Raw genomic sequence first — 21,220 nt, forward strand, 5'->3', positions numbered from 1 at the left:
ACCCCCTGCCGCGCTGCCTTCCCGCATGTGCTCCCTCTCCCCGCTGCTAACCCTCCGCGGCCCCGGTGCCCTGCCCCGCCCCCGCCCTACCCGCGGCCACGCCCTCTTCTTTCAGTCGGGTTAGTGAGTCGCCCGAGCTGCCACGTCTCACGGCTGACGTTACCCGGCCGGCTCGCTCTCAACCAATCCAAGCGGCGTCAACCCAAGCGAGAAAAGAAAGGCTCGGGACTGCGCATGCGCCGCGGCAGGCGCGGGGTGTGCCGGGAAGACGAGTCCCTATCTGGGCACGGCTCCAGCGGCTTGGAGGGGCAGGCTCTGCGGCTGGAAACTCGTTTTCCCAGCATCCCCCGCCGCCGCCCTCCCACCATGTAAACCCTCCTTGGGGAGAGGTTTCCCTGTTTCCTGGTTCGGGGCTGGCAGCCATTTTGGGTTGAGGAGCTCGGAGCGGAGGCCGCCGCCGCCTGCGAGGGGAGGGGGGAGAAGCTGCTGCCTCCGCTGCCCCGTCGGACGCCCGCATCCGCGCAGCTCCCGCTGGGGGGGGTCTGGCCGCCGCTGCTGCTCCTCAGAGCGAGCTCGTTCTCCAGAGGCCGCGGGTCCCCTCTGACATGTCCAGCATGAATCCCGAATAGTGAGTGGGGCCGGCGCTGGGGGGGGGGGGAATTTAACCGGTGGGGGGGGGGGGCTGCGGAAGGGGGAGGCCGCCGCTGCGGGGCGGACAGGCGGGGTGGGGGCCATTGTGTCGCCTCCCGGCGAGGGGCGGGCCGGGGCTGTAGTGGGGAGGGGGCAGGGTGTGGGGCGGTGCCCCAGAAGTGAGAGTGGGGCGGGGGGAGGCGACATGCGGCCGAGGGGCAGGTATCCGGCTGTGGGAAGCGTTGTGCAAGAGCCAGGTGGCAGCATCCTCCAGCCGGGGTGAGTGGCCCCGAGCACCCGATTGGCCTGCGGGATGGGCTGGATCGGTGTGACTGCGCGGGCAGGGCAGCGTCTCCTGCACCTGAACCGGCAGGGAGAGGTCACTGCGCTTTGTACAAGGGGATCACGGGGGGGGGCGATCCTGAGGTCACCGGCTCGGCTCTGGGGCGCTCCAGCCTGTCAGACACCAGGAGCGATTTGTGCACAGCCCTGGCAAACTCACTTCCGTTTTCCTGAGTTATTTAACAGGCTGCAACGCCAGAGTGGATTTTGCTCAGTGCAGAATGTGACTGGAAGACCTACCCCGGATGAATGGAAAGAGAAACAAGTGTGATTTCTCTGGAGCGTTTAGGTTGCTTACAGCAATCCTTGCAGATGGGAAGTGAAGAGGTCTCATGCTTTGTCATGAAAAGCTAGTTGTGGTATCTTTACTAAACTGAGAAGCAGTAGAGCAGACATTCATAGCGAACTTTGTTTTCGAACTTTCCTCCAAATAACCATTGCAGGAGAGAGAAGAACCCCGTTTGATTTTTAAAGTAAATCTCATTGCCATTATTTGCTCAAGACTTTACTAAAGCTTGTTCTGTCACTAAAACATTATGTTTCCACTGGAGAGGAAGGGGACCAATGATTTAAAAATCCAGAGTACTTGGTTCTTGTGAAAAGCTCTTTCTGACCACTTGCTGTTGGCAGCTTAACATGCAGAAGTCCACCCTTAATTTTTGCTGCAAGTCATGTGTGTGTCACATGGTTCTTGCAAAACACATTCTTGCTTATGTAGATTTTGCAATACTGTGGCTTGATAGTGAAATGTTGCTATAGGTGATGCCTTGAAGTGGGGATACAGGCATTATGAATGAGAAATATCTTATACTAGTCAAAATATTACCACTACAACCCTAATGACAATTTATTTGATCACCTTAAGTCTTAAGGTTTTGTTTTTTGTTTGGAACAGTCAATACTTTGGGAGTAGAGATGATTGAGGTCCCTAGTTACTGTTGCCAAGAGACTGCTGATTGTGAAGAATAGTGTGGCTTTGCCACCTCTAAAGTTGGACAATACATTTTTTTTCTGCTCTATTTTTTCCAGTGTAGAAGAGGGGAATCTGTGCTTATTAAAGGGCCTTGGCTTAAAAGAATGTTGCTAATGCTACAGATACTGAGATTTTAAAATTAACTTTATTTTCTTCTGGCTTTCTCATGCTTGGTTTCAGCTTGGGATAATGAAGCTAACTTTCTTTTGCTATCCACTATCCCAAAACTGCAGCATTTGGAATGCAAGAATGATTGTTATGGACTGACTTTATTGCCTATACTTAGATATTTCTTACCAAAGTTAAATCTGTACATTCAGAAATGAACCTTTTATTGCTCTACAGGTTTGTTCTTACATATTTACAGCTCTGTAGTGGTGGTTTTTTAATTCCTTGCTTGATGTATGATCACAACCTTGGAGGGTTTGTGCTGGTTAATTGAAAGCAGCCTTAAAATGAGATTTCTGAAGAGCTGTAAATGGTAAAAATCCTTCAAAGGGTCAGTCATTGCTGGAAGGGAATTAACTTCACCCCCAAGTTAAAGATTAGATTAGTTCTGGGTCAGGTTTAATCTTGGACTTCAAGACAAACCAGAATGTTTGGCTTGTTTCTGTGTTTTAGAATTATGTAACACGTTTGGATTTTCTTGTTTCTTCTCAAAACTACTTCTCAGGCAAAGCAGTGGTTAAATATGATCAGTGAATGTGAAGACTTTCATTTATCAAAGCTTTTCCACGATCTTTTATGCCTTTCTGAAATACCCAGTAACCTGGAAAACTGCCTACAAGAGCTAATAAATAGGCTTCAGCAAATGTTATAGTGAAAGCTTCGCAGTTACACCAACTATTGGAGAAGTTCAGGAACACTTGATTAAAATGTTGTAACATTGAACAAATTGGCGGAGAGTAGTCTTTAAAAAAAAAAAAAACCCCTCTGTTCCTTATCTGTATGAAAGGATGGGAAGTAGCTGCACAGACTGGCTTTCAAATAAAACAGTTTACATGTACTCGTGTCATCTTAATGTGACTAGTTTTCCAGTGACTAGTTGGCAGTGACTAGTTGGCAGGTAAGTAAACAAAAACAAGAAAGAAAATATGGTAACATTCCAACTTTAGTCTTAATTATGAGACTTCCTATAATGAATGTTCTGGATTCCTACAACACCGGGGGCAGAAACTATCCATAATGCAGGATCTCTGACTCTTAAATGTTTGGGGTAGTGTTTCTTGCAGGGAATTGTTAGATGTATTAATCTTCATTCCTGATTTTGCTCTACTTGTGAGAGCAATTATTTATAGACCATATGTATCAATATGGCTGTACCTACCTTTTTAGAAGAATTGCATGTTGAATACACAAAATGGGATGCTGCATATTCAGTTCACAAAACTAGCACTTAATGTTAGAAAAGCTAGTTTCAGTATGGGGAAAAACTTATGCAAGTGCACAGTTTAGATGGAGGATGGTGGCTAATGTACACTTAGTCATCTAAAATGAAGAGGAATTCAAGAGTTCATTAATATTCCTTAGTCTTATTGTATCCTAGGAATTAGTTCACAAGATACAGCACTCTCGACACTGACACTTGGAGCTGCTGTGTTTTTTTTGAGAATTAAAGATTTCCAATAACTTCCAAAGTGACCAAACTATTGACACTTAAATTTAGACAGTAACCTGTCTCTGAATGAAAGAGAAAATTAACCTTCATGAGGAAAGCTTTATTTCCTTTAAATTCCTCTTCAGACTTCTACAAAACTGTATATTCTGGAGGCTTCAATAATCGATGGCTTGGAAGTTACTTGATACTCTTTACTTCTATACTCTTATTAAAATGCTCCATCCTTAAATTTATCTTTGTCTTTAAGCATTTTTTTTCCTGCTACTAAGTTTCAGGTCTATATAAGCTGTTCCTGCAAGTAAGTGTGCTGCTTTCTCCAGTGTAGGGAAAGTTCATGTTTATAGTATAAATATTATGGGTTTTTCCATTAACTTGTTATAGTACAATAAATAACGTCAATCAATCCATCAGCTCTTTTTAAATGAGACTTTCATCTTTTCAACTTGTAAACAGTGCAGCATGCACCACTTTTCTTGCTGCCATTGTAGAAGTAGTGGTGCCTTATTTTTCAGAGTAATTTTAGATTACTTGATAAGTAAAATAAGAGTTTAATGAGACTATAAAATAAAACCAACCTAGACAAAGTTTGATAGCAGAATAAAAAAAACCTAACAATTTTTGGGATTACAGTAGGTGTCTGTCCTAAAGAACACTTTAAATAAGGGATGGGAAATCTTTTTAAGGTAGGGGCCACTGACCCACAGAAAAATCAATTGGGGCCACACACAAATAAGTGCTTAAAAAAAAAAACCCTCTCTGGGAAGGGGAGAGACATTCCCCCCCCTCCACACACACACCCCAGAGCCTTGGGGAGGCCCAAGTTAGTAGATTTTTGTACCCCAACCCTGTGGGGAGTGGTCTAGTGGGGGAGGGGGCATGTCAGAGCAGCAATGAGGGTGCTCTCCAATGCAGAGGGGAGCCCTGATCCTTGGGCTGGAACCAGACAAGTTGGGAGCTGTAGCTAGCCCCCTGATCCTTAGGTTTCTCATTCCTGCGTTAAATCATAATACAGTTTTCACTACACTCTAAATTTTGGTTTTGCCTAGTCCCATTTCCTGTCTGCATTATGGTTAAAACAATGTTACTACCATATTGTGTAGAAAAGAATACTCTTTGGCTATGTCTAGACTGGCATGATTTTCCGCAAATGCTTTTAACGGAGAAGTTTTCCATTAAAAACATTTGCGGAAAAGAACGTCTAGATTGGCATGGGTGCTCTTCTGCCAAAGCTCTTTTCGCAGAAAAGTGTCCATGCCAATCTAGACCTATTTTTGTCCAAAAAAGCCCCGATTGCCATACATTGGCCCTTTTGCGCAAAAGGACTTTTGCCCGAACGGGAGCAGCATAGTACTTCCGCAAGAAGCACTGATTTCTTACATGAGATCGTCAGTGTTCTTGTGGAAATTCAAGTGGCCAGTGTAGACAGCTGGCAAGTTTTTCCGCAAAAGAAGCTGCTTTTGCAGAAAAACTTGCCAATCTAGACACAGCCTTTTTGTGTTGCAAAACTGATCTAGACAAACCCCCATGTTCTGTGCATGGTCCACTTGCCTTATCCAATATTCTACAAAGTGCTTTATACTCTTGAAAGGCATATAAGTGGGGTGTTCTTCCATATCCCCAGTTTGTTTTACCTAGCTCTGACAGCCAATATCCAGAAGATTCCTTATGGCGGGGGTTGGCAACCTTTTCAAACCAAAGAGCCAGACTAAGTGAAAATTCAGAACAAGTGGCCAACAAAGATGGGACTTCTGCTTCTGTGTCTTTGCACGTTTCTTTGAAGTTTACATTGTAACATGTCAAATCCAGCTTCATGCACACATTCAGGCTGTCTTCTGTCAGTCTGAGGGCAGGGGACTAGGGATGTGGGAGTATGAGGGGCTCAGGGTTGGATGTGTGTGTGCAGGAGTATTATGATGGGGAGGGCTGGGCCAATTGGCTGCTTGTTGGCCAGGCTTCATTTTTAAATAAAACTTTATGTCCAACACAAGGTTTCAACATGTTTGTCTTTATGGCAGGAGTGGGGAACCTTTTTTGGGTTGGGGGGCCATTGACCCACAAAAATCAGTCGGGGACCATGCAAGTGAGAAGTGCAAAAAAACCCTCCAAAAATCCCCAACCCTCACTGATATGGCCCCCCAACTGAAATGTCTCGCTCCCCTGGTGCTCCAGCTATGTGGTGGGAGGGGGAGGGAAGACTTTAAGGTCTCAGGCCACATTTACTCTCAGGCCACATTTACTCTTCAGGGTAGTGTTTTTTTTGTTGGCCCCCATAGTCTCTGGGGTGGGGCCACAATAAGGGGGTTAAGTATGCAGAATGGCTGCCAGTGAATGGGATAGGGCTGGGGGTACAGGATCTGGGTGGGAGGTAAGGTGCAGGAGCTGGCTGGGGTGAGGGTGCAAGGTGAGGGTGGGAGGTAGGTAGGGGGCAGGGTGTCTGGCTAGAGAGGTGAGCGAGAGGGAGTGCATGGTCTGGGCGAGGGGTAGTTACTTGCTTTTGTGCCATATGTAACATGGCCTCCTGATGCTCCCATTAGCCAGGAAGGATTCCCAGGGAAGCCTGCAAGAAGTGCCCTGGGGGAAAGTAGGGCAGCACATGGAGCTATTTTTGGTTGCCTCCTTCCCACAGGCCAGGGGAAGGAAAAGGGTGGTGCCCCGAGCCAAAAATTAGTGAGCTTGTTCCCTGCATACCAGATCCAGGAAGGAGGCTCAGGACTTTCTCCTTTTGCCTGCCTCCCTCTCCCCTCCCCCCATCCCCCACAGGAAGCTGGCATTGGCATTCCAATCTTGTGGGGGGCTGTAAGGCTGTAGCGCCAGCACTGGCTCCCTGCTGTGAGGAGAGATAATGGGGGCTGAGTTGGGGGCTCAAAGAGCCATATCTGGCTCACTAGTGAGCCACATTTGGCTTGTCATAGGTTGCCAACCTCTGCCTTATAGGCTGGTGCTAGACCAGGGGTGGGCAATAATTTTAGATGGGGAAGGGGAACACTTCACTCAATTTTTTTGTGTAGGGTTGCCAGATGGTTTCAGAAAAAAATACTGAACCAAAAAACTGCCAGGAGAAAGTTAGAGCAAAAAAGGATACTGAGTTAAGTGCAGGAAAAAAAAACCACCTCACCTGTGGCCCCTCTTAAAAACAGCATGGTGAAGCTTTTTGGCTCTAACAGGCTGCTGGTAGCTGCCCGCCATCTTGCCTCCCTATGCCAGGCTGGACAGCTTCCCTGCAGAATCCAGTAAGCACTACGGTTGCCACGCTGTCTCTGTATTGAGCTGGACTGACCAGGATTTTCACCTGCTGGCCAGGAAAAAAAATCAAAGTACTGGACACTTTAGGTATCCATAAAAAAAAATTCAGAAAATACTGGACAGGAGGTGAAAATACTGGACTGCTTGGTTTAATACTAGACATCTGGCAACCCCATCTAAGTGGCCTTGGGCTGCCATGGAAGGGGTGGGTCCTGAATACTTCCATGTTCCCCCCTCCCAGAGACCCTGATTAGCTTTTGGGTAGGAGAACATGTGAAGTCTTCCTCTTCTCTCCTCCCTCCCCCCCTGAGAACTGCCAGCTGTTCTGAATAGCTGGTGGTTCCCTCTAGGCACCTGCCCCTTGTAGGGCAGGAGGAGACTTCATGAACTCCCCCACCCCAGCCCTGACTGATTGGCCTGGGGGCATCCATGGCCTGGATCCACTTGGCAGGCTGGATCTCGCTCAAAGGGGCCCCTGCTTTTTACAGCACTATGGCAAACTAGAAATTGTGTGGCAGATCAGGGTAAAACTTTATAGTTTTTAATGACTCAGATATGAAAATGCATAACATCATAGTTTGTTATATACCCAAACTTCCTGTGTTGGGATTTTTGTAATGTAAATGTATAATGGCGTTAAAGTGCTCTCAGATTGGTAAGGACTTTGAGGTAAATTTACCTTAAGGTAAGGCTTCAACAGCTTTGAAAGCCTTGAAAAGCTTCAGCCTAGTAATCCTTGTGGCAGTGGCTCTTAATTAGGGGTTCATCAAATCAGCTAGCTGCTTAGGTTTACAACAAGCAACATAGAAAGCATAAGCAAAGTCAGTACAAATTAAAATTTTAGTCACTTATTGATACTGATCTATATATGATAAACTGAAGTGTAAGTACAATATTCCATTTCATTTTATATGGCAAAATGAGAGGAAACCATTTTTCAGTAATAGTGTGCTGTGACATTTATGTAGATTGTCAGATGCAACTTGGGGATAGGCAAGACAGTTCAGACTCCTGAAAGACACCAATCTTAAAAGGTTGAAAAACACTGCTTTATGGCATGGAGCTGCCAATGCTTTACCTTGCCCTGCAATTTTCTATATTGACACAATGGTTAGTTACGCTATTTTGTTTATCTAATATCCCACAGTGAAATAATGCTAAGTCCAAATTCAGCATTAACTCCCATCATAACTTTTAAGAGAAGTGCACGCTTCCCAGCTGCTGCAGAATCTGCTGACATCATAAAATGTATTGAATGTAAATGGATGTAATGAAGGTTCTCCAATCAGATTTATCTTTTAAAAAAGTCTGAATTATAGAACATAATTAAGCATTTACTGCATAAAGGGCAATCATCTGGCTGCCTGTAACTCTATGAATGCATTATACACAAGCTAAACTACAAAGTCCCACATAACATAGGTCCTGTCTGAAGAGATTCACTTGTAATGATGTTAAAGATACTCTCTCAAGGTATCTTAGCTCAAAATCAAACACTTTACCTTGCTGGGAGTTTGTTGTTGTTCTTCCAGAATTCAGGAAAAGGAGATGGAAAATGTTTTCCTCTGGCTGTATTTTCCCCCCCCTCTTGTGCTCAGTTAGCCACTTATTTATCATCCTTTTATGGCGAAAGCAAGGCCCTATATAATCATTTGGGTTAAAGTTATGTTCACAGCTTTGTCCACCATAGCTATAGGTAATGCAGTCACTTAATATTAACTTCCTTCATTCAAGGAAGAAGCTTTTTAAGTGTCCTGATGTGCTCCAATTTGAGACTGAATTAGCACAAGGGTGTAGACCTCAAATTTACATGTCACCAACTTCCTTCCATAGGAGTTGCATCATGGTATAGCAGCCAATGCCGCCACCTTTTTTTGATAAAATTTGTATGGACGTGCCCAAACATGGAGACTTTGTACCAAGAATTTCCTTATAAATAAGTGACACAAGTTCCTTTAATGTGTAGTGAGGGGACACAGCTTTTTTTAAGTAATGTATGAAGGTCCCAGTCTGCTTCCCTGATGACTTCTCTACTAGGAAAAAAATCAACACTAGCTCGGACTCCAATTTAATCTAAACTACAGAGGGGAAATGCACACTATCAAAAATGAAAATAAAGCAGTGTCCCCTGGTGCAGTGCACTGCTAAGCAGGTGGCTGCGAGAAGGGCTCTGGATGCTGCTGCTAGGCCACTCTCATATGTTCAATTTTTTTTACACAGATACTATCCTATTGCAACCCCCTGCCATGAGGGGCTTCTCAAGGAGAGTTGCAGTACAACAGTACTTGTAAGAAATTTTAGTTTCACCCCCCCCCCCACCTGCATACTATAAAATAGAAGCTAGCATGATAAAAACAAAGGGTCCATTTCCAGGCACTGCAAAATGATGGAAATGCACAAATAACCATAGATCTCTTCCATGCCTGGTTCTAGTCCCATGCTTTCCACGTACAAAATAAAACAGCTTATAAGTAAACACCCTGCAGCTGGGATCCTGTCCCAGGGAGCAGGGCCTGGCTCCCTACTCTGGGATTTGAGACGTTGCATGCAGGCTCAGAGCACCACTTGGGTATAGCCTGCCCTGCCCAATTATGGGGCAGGGCTGTTACTGGCCAGACTTGAGTAGAATTGTAATCTGTGAAAAGCTACTAAAATAGAATTCATGGCTGATCGAGAATGCCAGCATATAACATGGGAACAGTGTAAAAACTCTTGATGGTGTGCAGCCTGTCCTGGCCGTTTTAACATATGGTAACCAAAGTCTGATCTACCCTGCCATTTTACTGTGCTGTAACTTTCTCACTCAGAGGTGTGAAAAACCACACATCCCTCTTGAGCATAACAAGTTAGTGCTGTAAAGCACCAGTGTAAATAGGCTTCCAGCACTTTTCAGTTAACTTGCCTTGTGGAGGTGATTTAACCTACTAGGAGATCTCTTCCAGTGCTGATGTCATGACATCACTGCTGTATTAAACTCAGCAGTATAGACAAAGTCTAATGTAATGAATGAGCTGAATGAAGATGAGCCAGTTAGCAGTTTAAGGTAAATACTGGAGCTTGGTTTACCCATGCCTGCTAATGTTAATTTCACGGCTTCCTTGTCTTCATTTGGCTTTTATATTCTCTAACACGTGCTAAGAACACTTTTTTCTTAACGAAGATTCTTAAGTTATCTTGTACTCTAAAATGAGGAGTAAGTGTCCCTTCTAAATCTCAGTTCTTTTCATGACTGTCATATTAAAAGACCAACTGTATTGCTAGAATTATCTTGCTGGCTTTGTAGAGGGCAGAACTACTGCATGGCTCACTTTACTGGTCAATCTAAATTAGAAATGAGCAGAACTACTCCAAAGTTTCTCAGTTGAGCTGTTGAGTCGGTCTCAAATGTCACTTACATAGTAGTTTCTCCTCTTGGCTTTCAGCAAAGCTCTTTGACCTTGGGGGTGGGGGCCTGAAGGTCTAACCCTAGTGGCCAGAGGACAAATCGTGGGCCACTTGTCATGTACTTTGTCCATCATTCCTCACAAAGTGCTTGCCTCTTTGCTGCTAGCAATAGTTTTAATCAGCAGCCCTTCTCAATGCAGCTGCCAGCAGATGTCTGCCTGTCTTAATTTTTATTTTGATGCAGCATGAGGCAGAATTGATGGAGAGGCAGAAACTGGGAGCAGCAGGGTTGATACAAATAAACATTCAAACAAGCTCATTGGCCAGTATGTGTCTCTTTGATATTTAAAAATTCTTGAGTAGGAACACAATTGAAAGCTGCTATGACCATAATATGGTCTACATGCTAGCCCTAAGCAGGACACTATACACAAAGTATATTGGCTAATCCAGTGCTTTTCTTAGATAAATCAGATTTTGAAGTTGTAACAGAAGTCTATCTGTAAGACTTAAATTAAAGAATCTTCTTGACTGGCTTGTCTCTGCTTGCATATTGCTAGGGAACTTTATTTTGGGGGGGGGAGCACTTCTGTAAGCAGGCAGACTTATCTGTAACTCTTATGAACACTTCATGGGTGGTATATCCAGTTCAAGAGTTCTCAGCATTTTAAACCCCTTTATGATTCCTTATGATCTAGAAACCTTTAGGCAAAATCTTAAGTCTCCATATCTATAGTTCTGATTTAAAAACATCTCTAGCGTCTCTCAAATCTATATTTGTGCTTGGTAAATGTGAGATTATAGAAGCTAAACCTTAAAAGGGCAAATTACACCTCCTTGTACTTCTAACTTGGTACAGATTTATATATAAAGTATGGGAGAGCTGGCTGAAGGCTTCATATACACTTGCTAATTCCTGGTTAGTGTTAAAATTGAGATTTCTAAGCAACACATAGTGACAGGAGAATGGTTGGGCTCTTAAAATTTGGATGTGCCTACAGTTCTCTTCAGATGTTGAGCTATTTAAACATGCCCTCCCACCTAGGGGATAGGCAATGCTAAGGGAATTAATACAGGTAGTATCAGTTAGGCTAATGGGAAGTTAAGATTGTCCTTGATTTATCTACTAGAGCAGATTCACAATATAGAAGTGACAACTGGAAATTCTTGGCTAAATGAATGAGTGGCCATCTTCAAGACTGTTCTCCTGTCTCTGGCAGCTTAATTTACAATTTACAATTTAGTATTCTCATGGGGGGGGGGGAGGAGTGGGGGAGAAGGTGTAGCTAGAGTAGTGGTTACCAACTAGTAGATCAAGATAGATACTGGTAAATCTTGGTGCCTCTAACAGGTGATCTTGAGGGATTTGTCCAAGAAGCTGTCAAGGTCTGGCACTTCCACTGCTGTGCAACTCCTGCTCTTTGCCTTGTAGCTGTCCCCCCTCTACCACCCAGTATTCTGTCCCTACAGAATAGGGAAGGGTGGAGACAACTGGGTTTGGGATGGAGGGAGTTGGCTGGCTGCTTTTGGGAGTGGTATAGGACCAAGATAAGGGTGTGAGCCTGTCTTAGCCCTCCTGCACCACCCCACAGGAGCCTCTTGTGGTAAGCTGTGTCCACCTGGAGCCAGCATCCTGAATCCCAGTCATGAACTCCCTCCTGTACCCCAGCCCCTGCCCTTACCCTGAACCACCTATGACACCCCAACCCCTGCCCCAGGCTCAGCTGAGAGCCCTTCTCACACTCCAAATCCCTTACCCCAAAGCTTGTGCCCCAACTCTCTGCCCCGTCTGGTGAAATGGAAAAAGGATGGGAGAAGGAGGAAGGATGGAGTGAGCAGGGGCGGGGCCTTGGAGAAGAGGCACGAAGGAGATGGGGTAAAGGTATTTGGGTTTGAGGTAGATCCTGGGTGGCACTTAAATTCAAAAAAAAAAAAAATCTCATACTTTAAAAGGTTGGAGATCACTGAGCTAGAGTATGCTTGTCTCCTCAAGCTGATGGCTCTCAAGGTAAGAATGCTGTTGTCTACCCTTACTGCGTGTTGGAGAGCATAATTCAGTACTTTTTCTAGAATAGATTGTTCCTGCAGTTGATCATAATTCTAGAGTAGTTGCAGTCTTCAGTCATTTGTAAGTAATCCTCTAATGGGTCGTTAAGCTACCTGAGTCACTTGTAAATACTGAATGAATTCATTTCATGTGATTCTTTGTTTCTCAGCCCAAGAGGAGGGTCCTATTAAAGGCTTTACAGATACAAGCTTTTGAGGGAAGAGAGATCTCATCAGGCAGTGGGTGGAGGTCAGGTGTCTGATCTTGGAGTATCTGTTCATGCTTTAGCCACCAAATGTGGGAGTGTTGATGGTGGCAAGAGAATACCTTTTATTCTCCTCAAGGTCAGATTTTTTTTTCTTGTCTCCCTTAACTCCTTATTGAAGCCTAATAAGTTCTGTGGCACTTTAAAGACTAACAGACTTATTTAGGCATAAGCTTGTGGGTAAAAGCCACTTCATCAGAGGCATTGGAGTGGAAATGGGAAGCAGGGATATAAAAGTACTCGTGTCAAAAGAAGGGAATTACTTGAAGGGTAAAATCAGTTTTAACAAGGCCAATCCCATCTGGGTGACTGCTCATTCCAAGGCTATGTCTAGACTGCAGACTTCTTTTGGAAGAAGCTTTTCTGGAAGAAACCTTCTGAAAAACCTTCTTCCAAAAGAGCGTCCACACTACCAACGTGTATTGAAAAAGCAAATTGCTTTTTCAAAAGATAGCATCCACACTGAATGGACACTGAATATCTTGCATTTCAACTTTGATTACCGTAGATCCTCATTTAACACTATAGATGTTTCAGAAAATGATCGTGTTAAGTGAAAATGTTATGCAGGGTCAATTTTCCCATTGAAAATAATGGAAAAGGTGGGTGTTGTGTTTCAAGCAGTGGTGTCTGTTGGGACTGGGACACAAGGTTGGGGGAGAGAGAGGACTGGGTTATAACAAGGAGGGGAGGTGTTCAGCTCAAGGAGAGGGGGGGATTGGGTTGGGAGTATGCCCCTGTTACAGGTCTGCCGGGACCAGCACTGCATCTGGCGGCGGCGGGGGAGTGCATGGGGAACAGCGCTGCGAGTGGTGAACTCTCCGATGCTTTGCAGGGACGTGGGGGAAGCCCCGCACAGCGGCCTGCAATGGGCCGGCTGGGGAAATTGTGTTATTCTGGGGATGGTTGTGTAATTCAAAAAACGGTCCCTAAGAAAGAATCATGTTATCACAAATGTGTTAAGTGGGGCACATGTTAAATGATGAATTACTGTACTATGGATGGAGTGAGCACCAGAGCACCTGCGTTTTTCTGCTTCCAAAAACTCTCTTCCTGGCCTATACACACCTTTTTCTGAAAGAGCTCTTTTGGAAAAAGGCTTCTTCCTCATAGAAAGAGGATTACCAATGTCAGACTCCTCTGTATGTTGTATTTTCTTTTGAAAATACAATTGTAGTGTGGACGTAACTGACGGTTTTTTGTAAGAACATCTGTTTTTTCCAAAAAACCTGTAGTATAGACCTATCCCTAGCAGCTGATGGGGGAGGTGTGAATAACAAGTGTGCTTGTGGGGGTGTGGGAGTACAGAGAGAATTGCCTTCATAGTGAGAATCATTCTAAATGCTCATAATCCTAATTTAATTGTTAAACTTATGAATAAATGACAACTATACTGTTTCTCTTAATAGTCTGGTTTCAAACCTTCTTTTTGGTAGAAGGATGGCTCCTCCTAAATCCATTACGGAGTGTCCAGGAAGTCAGTGTTCTACAGGCATATGTAGTTACTTTCCTGGGGGGGTGGGTGTGTGTGTGTGCGCATTTATCCTTTTGGTGCAGACACTTGCTGGTTTGACCAGTATACATGGCAGAGGGTCACAGCTGACATGATGGCATATATTATGTCAGTGGATGAACCCTGCTGTTGTGGTATATGTGGTTAGATCCTGTGATGGAGTCGCCTGTATATGTGGACAGTTGGCAAAGGGGCTTTTTGCAGGGATAGATTCCTGGGTTAGTGGGTCTGTGGTGTGGTGTTTGTGCTTAAAATTGAGGGGGGGGGGGAAACGGGGAGGCTGCCTGAAGGCAGAGACTGGCCTGTCTCCCAACATCTGAGACCGAAGGATCTTTTTCCAGGCTAGGTATTGTCAATATGCTGGGGGCTGTGGGGGTAACCAGTGATGTTTGGCTTTCCTTGTTGGGTCTGTCCTATAGTAGGTAATTTCTGGTTACTCTAAGGTGCCACAGAGCTACTTGATTTTTTTTGCAGAGATAGAGAAACCCCTCTTCAGATTTGAAATAAACTTCCATTCTTGGAACGTTCTTACTGTTTGTCCATTCAGCAGATGAAATGGAGGTCAAGTGGTGATATAGCCCAAAAGGATAGAGGATTAGGAATGTTAACAAATGTTTATGTAAACATGTAACCATTGAATTTTTTTCAGCAGTTACACATTGGGCTTGGAGACAAGCAGGAGCCAGTGCTTGTGGAGAGCTGGCTTTTAAGCTGGCCTGCGAGCACTGGCTCCAGACTGCCCCTTGCTACCCCAACAGGGGCAGCAGGGATCAGGGGTGGCTCCATGCAGATGGTACATACAGGGAGCCAGTTTGAATGCCAGTTTCCTGCATGTACTACCTGGTGCCCCCCCATTGCTGCCTCTCAGGCAGCAAGGAGTATGTGTGGTCGTTAAGCCCAGGCTTATTTGTGTGAGACTACATGTTGACATTCCATAGGACATGGGTGAGGAACCTCTTTTGGTTTGGGGTCCTGCTGACCCATAGAAAAATCAATTGGAGGAGGAGGGGGACACAGGGAGGTGGCCAGGTGCTAGTGCCAGTGCAGGCTTCCCAATGCTGGGGCAGGCCCTAAGCCTTAGGTGCCAGATCCAGGCAGCCCAGGGGCTGCATCCAGCCTCTCTGTCTTAGGTTCCCCACCCTTTCTATAGGCCAGGGATCTGCCTCCCCATGAACCTCATACCTATCTTCCCTGTGCATCTTTTTGACACCTGGATCTGGCCTTCCCCACTGGAACCCTCAGGCAGGGATCAGCTCCATGCCATTCAGAGTGCCTAGCTGTTCTGCCCCATGCTCTGAGGTGGCTTCGCATGCTTTGCCCACCCCATCACAATCTCTCCGCTCCCATTGGCTGTAAAGCAAAGCTTCAAGTGGAGCAGCCAGCCATTTGTGGGGCTGCAGCAGGCAGGAAGCCTGCCTGAGGTTCCCTGGGCTGCTGGCTGGGAGCCACCTAGGTTAGGCTTGTAGGTTTAAAATTGGAAGCTTGTTAATGTAGCACAGACTGAGTTTCAGGAGAGAACAAAATGCTACTCTTCAGTACTGTGCATATTTTCTAAAGCTCAAAGCTTCTGTTGGTGTTCCACTACCTTAATTGTCTTGAGTTATAACTGTTGATCCAAATTTAAGTTACTCAGGCTGCTTGTATTAACAAAATATAATCTTAAGCATTAGAAATTATTTAAACAATGGTATCTTAGATTCTTATCAAAGCAAGTGATCTCAGAACTCAGGGTTTGACTTTTAGTCTGGCAGCCTCCCCTGCTTCCCACCAGTGGGGGGGGGGGGAGCTAGGCAGCTCCTTCCTACTCCCCTCTTCCCCCTTCACTCCCCCCTGCCTCTGTAGAAGACCGCAAGGGATGGGCGGGCAGGTGGGTCTACGGAGCTGGCACGCATGGAGAGCCAGCTTGAAAGCGAGCTATTTGCATTTATTGGCTTCTGTCTGCCCCCCTCGCTCTCTATACTGCAACTTCTATCAGAGACAGCAGTGCGGGGCTGAGAGGGGGCAGGTGGATCTGGTGTTCATGGGGAGCTGGCTTAAGTCAGTTCCCCATAGGCACCAGCTCCTGCCCTCCTCCTCCCAATGCTGCCTCTGATACAGAGGCAGCAATGGGGCAGAATGCATGTAGTCAAGCCTAGGCTTATTGGTTAATCCTTTTATCAGTTAATCGTGTAGCTGTCTACACATTGACATCCCTAATATAAACATGTAACTTCATGGTCAGCAACCTGTCGATCACAGGGCATCGACCAGTCGATCGTGAGGCGTTCGGGCACCCCCACCCTCCATTTTCCCACCACGCTGAGATGCCCCACTACCTACCTCTAGTGTAGTGCCAGCTTCCCCTGGGGTGGATGGAAGCCCTGTGTGAAGCCCGTGTCACTTCTGGGGGTTCCAGAAGTGTGCTGGCTGCTCCCTTCCCATAGCTGTAATGTGCTAGGGGAGGGGGTGTTGGCCCCAGAGGAGGAGTGTTGTGGCTTCCCTGTGCTGGAGAGGTGAGTCGAGCGCAGGGGTTTCCCTGTGCTGTGGGGGTTGGCCCCGATGTAGGCTCCTACAGCAGCTCGGCCCTGCCGGGGGGGAGAGCAGGAGACAGGCACCTGCAGAGGTTTGGCTGTGCTGCGGGAGGCATGTGCCAGCTTCCCTCGGGGGGGAGGTTGGGGGGAGAATCCTGGAAGGAGGTGATAGCAGGGGACTCTCTGCCCCCCACCCCCCCGTTCCTTCTCCTCACTCGCCAGCCTCAGAAACCTGGCCCCACTGGCACCCTGTCAAAACAGGTTCCCTGCCCTTCTCAGAAAGACAATGCAGAAACTTTTTCTGTTTGGTATAGTATTTTATTTGAAAATGAAGCCTGGCCAACAAACCCCCAATAGGGGCCAAGCCCCCATCTGGCCACAGCATCATGGCACTCCCCTTTCCCCCAGACCTTAGATCTCAGCCTATCATACACTGGAACCCCCTGCCCTGAGCTCCTCACATACCCACCCCAAATTCCTGAACCCTCACATCCAGAAGTCTGTGGTTTACTTAGTACCCTAACCCTACATCTGACACTGCCTGGCTTGGAACTTCCTCCATTCTCCACTTCCTCCTGCATCCAGATATCCTCCCAGAGCTTGCACACCTCACCCCTTCCCGCACCCAAATCCCTCATTGCCCCCCTGGAGCATACACATCCTGTCTCAACCCAGTGAGGGAATGTCTAGACTGCCGGAGTTTTTCAGGGTTCCGGAGATACCCCAGAAAAACTCTTCTGCATCCAGGGATGTGTGTGTGTGTGTGTTCCACTTTTAGTGGAAGAGCAAACATGATCTTTCAGTCACGCCTATATTCCTCTTTCCACGAGGAATAAGGGGGCTTCCAAAAGAAGGGTTTTTTCTGACATTTGGTCAAGTCTAGACAGGCCAAATATTGGAGAAACTTCTTCCTAAAGAAGAATTGGGGCACGGGGAGGGAAGCAGCAGTGTAAGGGTTGCGGATAGCAAGTGATGAAGAGGTGAACAGAGGGTGGGGCTTCAAGGAAGGGGTGGGGCAGTAGATCTTGGCTTGCTCTGTCATTTAAAGTGTGATCTTGGGTGTAAAAAGGTTAGAGACCACTGATGTAACTGAGCCTACTTCCAGTTACAGGTAGGGCACTTCCTCCATGCTCTTGCCTCTGTATCAGAGGCAACAGTACCAGAGGGAGGGCAGGTGGGAGCCGGTGCTTAAGGGGAGCTGGCTTTTAAGCAGACTCTCAGTGGACACCAGCAACCCCTTGTGTAAACATGTAACTGCTGAAATTTCCAGTAGTTACACTAGGCAAGATGAGGTCCAGGGGGGAGGGGTTCTGGCCTGTTGGTCCAGCCTGTGAATTGCTCTATTTATATTCTGCTGCCTGTGCCATCAAATATCTAGGTGGTAACTCAGGCAGCAGGATCCTGAGTTTAAATGGCTCATGGGTCACAGTGCTGCCCCAGCAGGAGCTAACACTGAACCCTTTAAATAGTTGCAGCAACCCCAGATAGTTGCCAGGTAATGCATTAGTGGTGAGGCAGGGAAGTGTGAGCCCTATGTCTTAATTCAAAGCCTCTGGGGGGAAGCTAATCCCCATGCCTGCCCCTTCCGGAGGTGGAGCCGGCCTGCAGCCATGTACCAAAATTCATTGTCCCCCTGCAAAAACTATTGCCCACCCCCTGAGTTACACATTTACCGAAATAAACTCACTTTAACATCCCTACTGTAGAGTGTTTAAAACTAATGTTACATTGGACATCTTTTGGAGCATGAAAAATCCGTGTTCTGGTTTGCCAGTAGCAAACTGTCTGAACTAGACGGCAACAGGAATGGCATGGAATAGATTATCATTTTCTGTCACTTTTAGCTCTCAGTCAAGACTATCTAATAATTTGTCTAAGGTACTGATCTTATGATCACGTGCATTTAAGTGATTGCTATTGCAAATTATGGATTTGCACACTACACTGTTAGCCTTCTGTCTGAGGCTTACACTTTAGACAGTTAAGAAATCCATTTATTTCTGACTGACGGTAGTTTTTTAACAGTAAGGTTGTCGTTGAGCAAACTTTACAAGGCATAAATTCTGCTTTGGTGTTGAGGAGGTAATTGTATTGATCCTAAAAAGGGGGCGGAATTGCACTCGAATGTAATAAACACTATCCGTTTCATCTCTTCATTCTTCTGCTGTGACCAGGTATTTTGGTTTACATGCTTATGCTTGCTTGAGTTGGTGCTCGGATATTAAAAATATTTACTGACTCTTGCTATTCAAATTTGCTTTTTGAATAAAAAAAGCTGTGATTCAAAATCACAGTTGATACGAGGTTAACAAATCCTTCTACAAATTTGCTGTTTTAGAAACATGAGTATACTGATAGTAACTGACTCGTGAGTGCACAAAGGAGAATGAGAGATAGTAAAAACAATACCCTGTTTATGTAATGCAAGTCTAATGTAATTTTCCAGTCCAATATGTCAGTTTCTTCTATTTATTCAGTTTACAGGATGCTTTTTTAAACTTGAGGGAGCAAAGGTATTCCTATTTCCTGAACATAACAGTAGCAAGCTACTATTTTGAAGAAATAGTATTACTCCAAAGTGTACATGGTCTGAGTAACTCAAGTTCTTCAAATACCAGTTTTAAATGTTAGTGATATATAAATCATTTTTTTCTCTTTGCAGTGACTATTTATTCAAGCTACTTCTGATTGGAGACTCTGGTGTTGGGAAGTCTTGCCTTCTACTTAGATTTGCAGTAAGTTCAGTCATGCTTTCAAAGCTATTTTGTCCATGATACCAAAAGCTGTATTCAAGTAATGGTTTGAGATTTCCACTTGAGGAGACTGATGCTTGATTTACCAGAAACTGGCATGCCAAAGGAAGATGCACAAGTTATTTAGCATTGGTTTTTTTTATATAGGCTTCCTTTTCATTTGGTTGGACAAATGGTCATTCAGACCTCTTTAAAGCTGCTAATTACTTTATGCTGGTACACTTGAGTGGCACAAACAAATTCTTAAGATGAATTAAATGCAGTATCAAACTTTAAAAAGGTACCAAGTGGTGGGATTCCTTAGTATGCCTTGACTTGAAGGAAGGGGTTGTGAACACAGTTCTGAACTGATATACTATCTTCCACTATTCATCTGTCATTTGAAGAGATTCCCTTCATAATGGCTATTGGTTACATGGGTTTGTATTCTATAGGTAAAGTGGTGGTAATCAAGAAATACAAATTTGTTGCATCCCAGCTGTCTGCAATAAACCCAGCAAGGATTTCTGTGACCACTGAATGTATTCCTCTTCAGACATCTGCAAGAGGAGATGAAAATCAATCTCTCATTTAGTCTGTTTCCCAGGACTCTGTCCTCCATTAACTTAATTCTTTCCATGCTAAACCTCTGTAGTGCAGTAGGAGCTGTCTGTAAGCAAATATACTGTGAAAAGAACTCCAGGGAAGTGAAGTGGGAAGCTAGTTTGAGAGATGCTAATGCTCTTGTTAGAGTTGTGCTAAATTAACTCTAAATTCCACAAAGCTCCATCTAGATGTTTAGGAAACTTAAATAAAATTAGTCTTGTTTCTGAGGATACTTGAAGTGACTCCTAAAAAAGGGTTTTAAAAATCCCAGGGATCCTAATACACTTGTTTTTTAGGATTCCCCATTTCTTAATTAGACTAGGAACAACTTTCAAAAGTGACTTTGGTACCAAGTCCCACTGACTTTTAGTGAAATCCAGGTTCCTAAGGACTGACTTCAGTTTTTGGAGTGACTTAAGTACCTGTGGGGAACATTTTCAAAAGCTCCTAAGTATGTTGGTAGTGTTTGAAGGGGACTTGTTCATGGTCCCATTGTGCTAAGTACTATACCAACAGTCCAATGAACATAATGTTCTTTTAGAACATAGGCATTGTATGGAGCAGTGTACAGGGCTGGTTTGTTTGTTCACCATAAGTATCTGATATTTGTAGAGGAGTGTCTGAAGATTTCATTGTACTATCATTACTCAGTTCATTCTTTTCTTTGGCTCTAGGATGACACATACACAGAAAGTTACATCAGCACAATTGGTGTGGATTTTAAAATCCGAACTATAGAGTTAGATGGGAAAACCATCAAACTTCAAATAGTAAGTATGTCTTAACTCTCAGACTGTATTTAGAGGCTTTTAATAGTAATTATGTAATTCTGATTGATGGCTAATGTCATAGATCAGGCATAATGCACATTTTTCTGTGCTTAGTGAAAGACTGGACAGATTTGCTTGTCAGATGTTTCAGTACGCAAGCATGAACAGTTTTGTGAAAACCAAGTTACATAGTTATTGGCACCTTATAAGCAAGCGCGTACTATTCACTGTCCTCACGAGAAATCTTAAAGTTGGCACCTTGCGTAGCTCTTGATGGGACTGTCCGCCTGTACTTTATTTCTGAGTAACCTGAAGTGACTCCTAAACAAAAGGGGTTAATCGCAGGGATCCTAATACGTGCGTGGAGGGGCTGAGGTGGCTACCTGTTAATATCCCTACTTAGTATAAGGCTTGTAGACTATTTTATAGGATGTGCAGAGATGTGTCTAAGTTCAAAGGTTAAACAGTATCTCAACTGAGGTGCTTAGATGAATTAAAAACAAAGCATAAGGAAAACACTTCAATAGCAAAGAATGGGTGTGATACTAAATAAGTGAGACTGTTGCATTTAAGAATATTTGGGTTAC

At 44.9% G+C, this 21,220-nt stretch overlaps 1 protein-coding gene across 1 annotated transcript in view; it reads left to right on the forward strand.

The window, feature by feature from the left end:
• The first annotated feature begins 364 nt into the window (after nucleotides 1-364).
• The window catches only part of RAB1A (RAB1A, member RAS oncogene family), a 29,568-nt gene continuing 8,712 nt past the window's right edge, over nucleotides 365-21,220 (forward strand). Inside the window, 3 exon segments of the mRNA XM_075925575.2 lie at nucleotides 365-628; nucleotides 19,188-19,260; nucleotides 20,538-20,633. Coding sequence (XP_075781690.2) covers nucleotides 606-628; nucleotides 19,188-19,260; nucleotides 20,538-20,633 — 192 coding nt within the window. The 5' untranslated portion in view covers nucleotides 365-605.

The sequence above is a fragment of the Pelodiscus sinensis genome, chromosome 3 (assembly GCF_052426305.1).
Source record: "Pelodiscus sinensis isolate ZL-2025 chromosome 3, ASM5242630v1, whole genome shotgun sequence".
Lineage (NCBI taxonomy): Eukaryota > Metazoa > Chordata > Testudines > Trionychidae > Pelodiscus > Pelodiscus sinensis.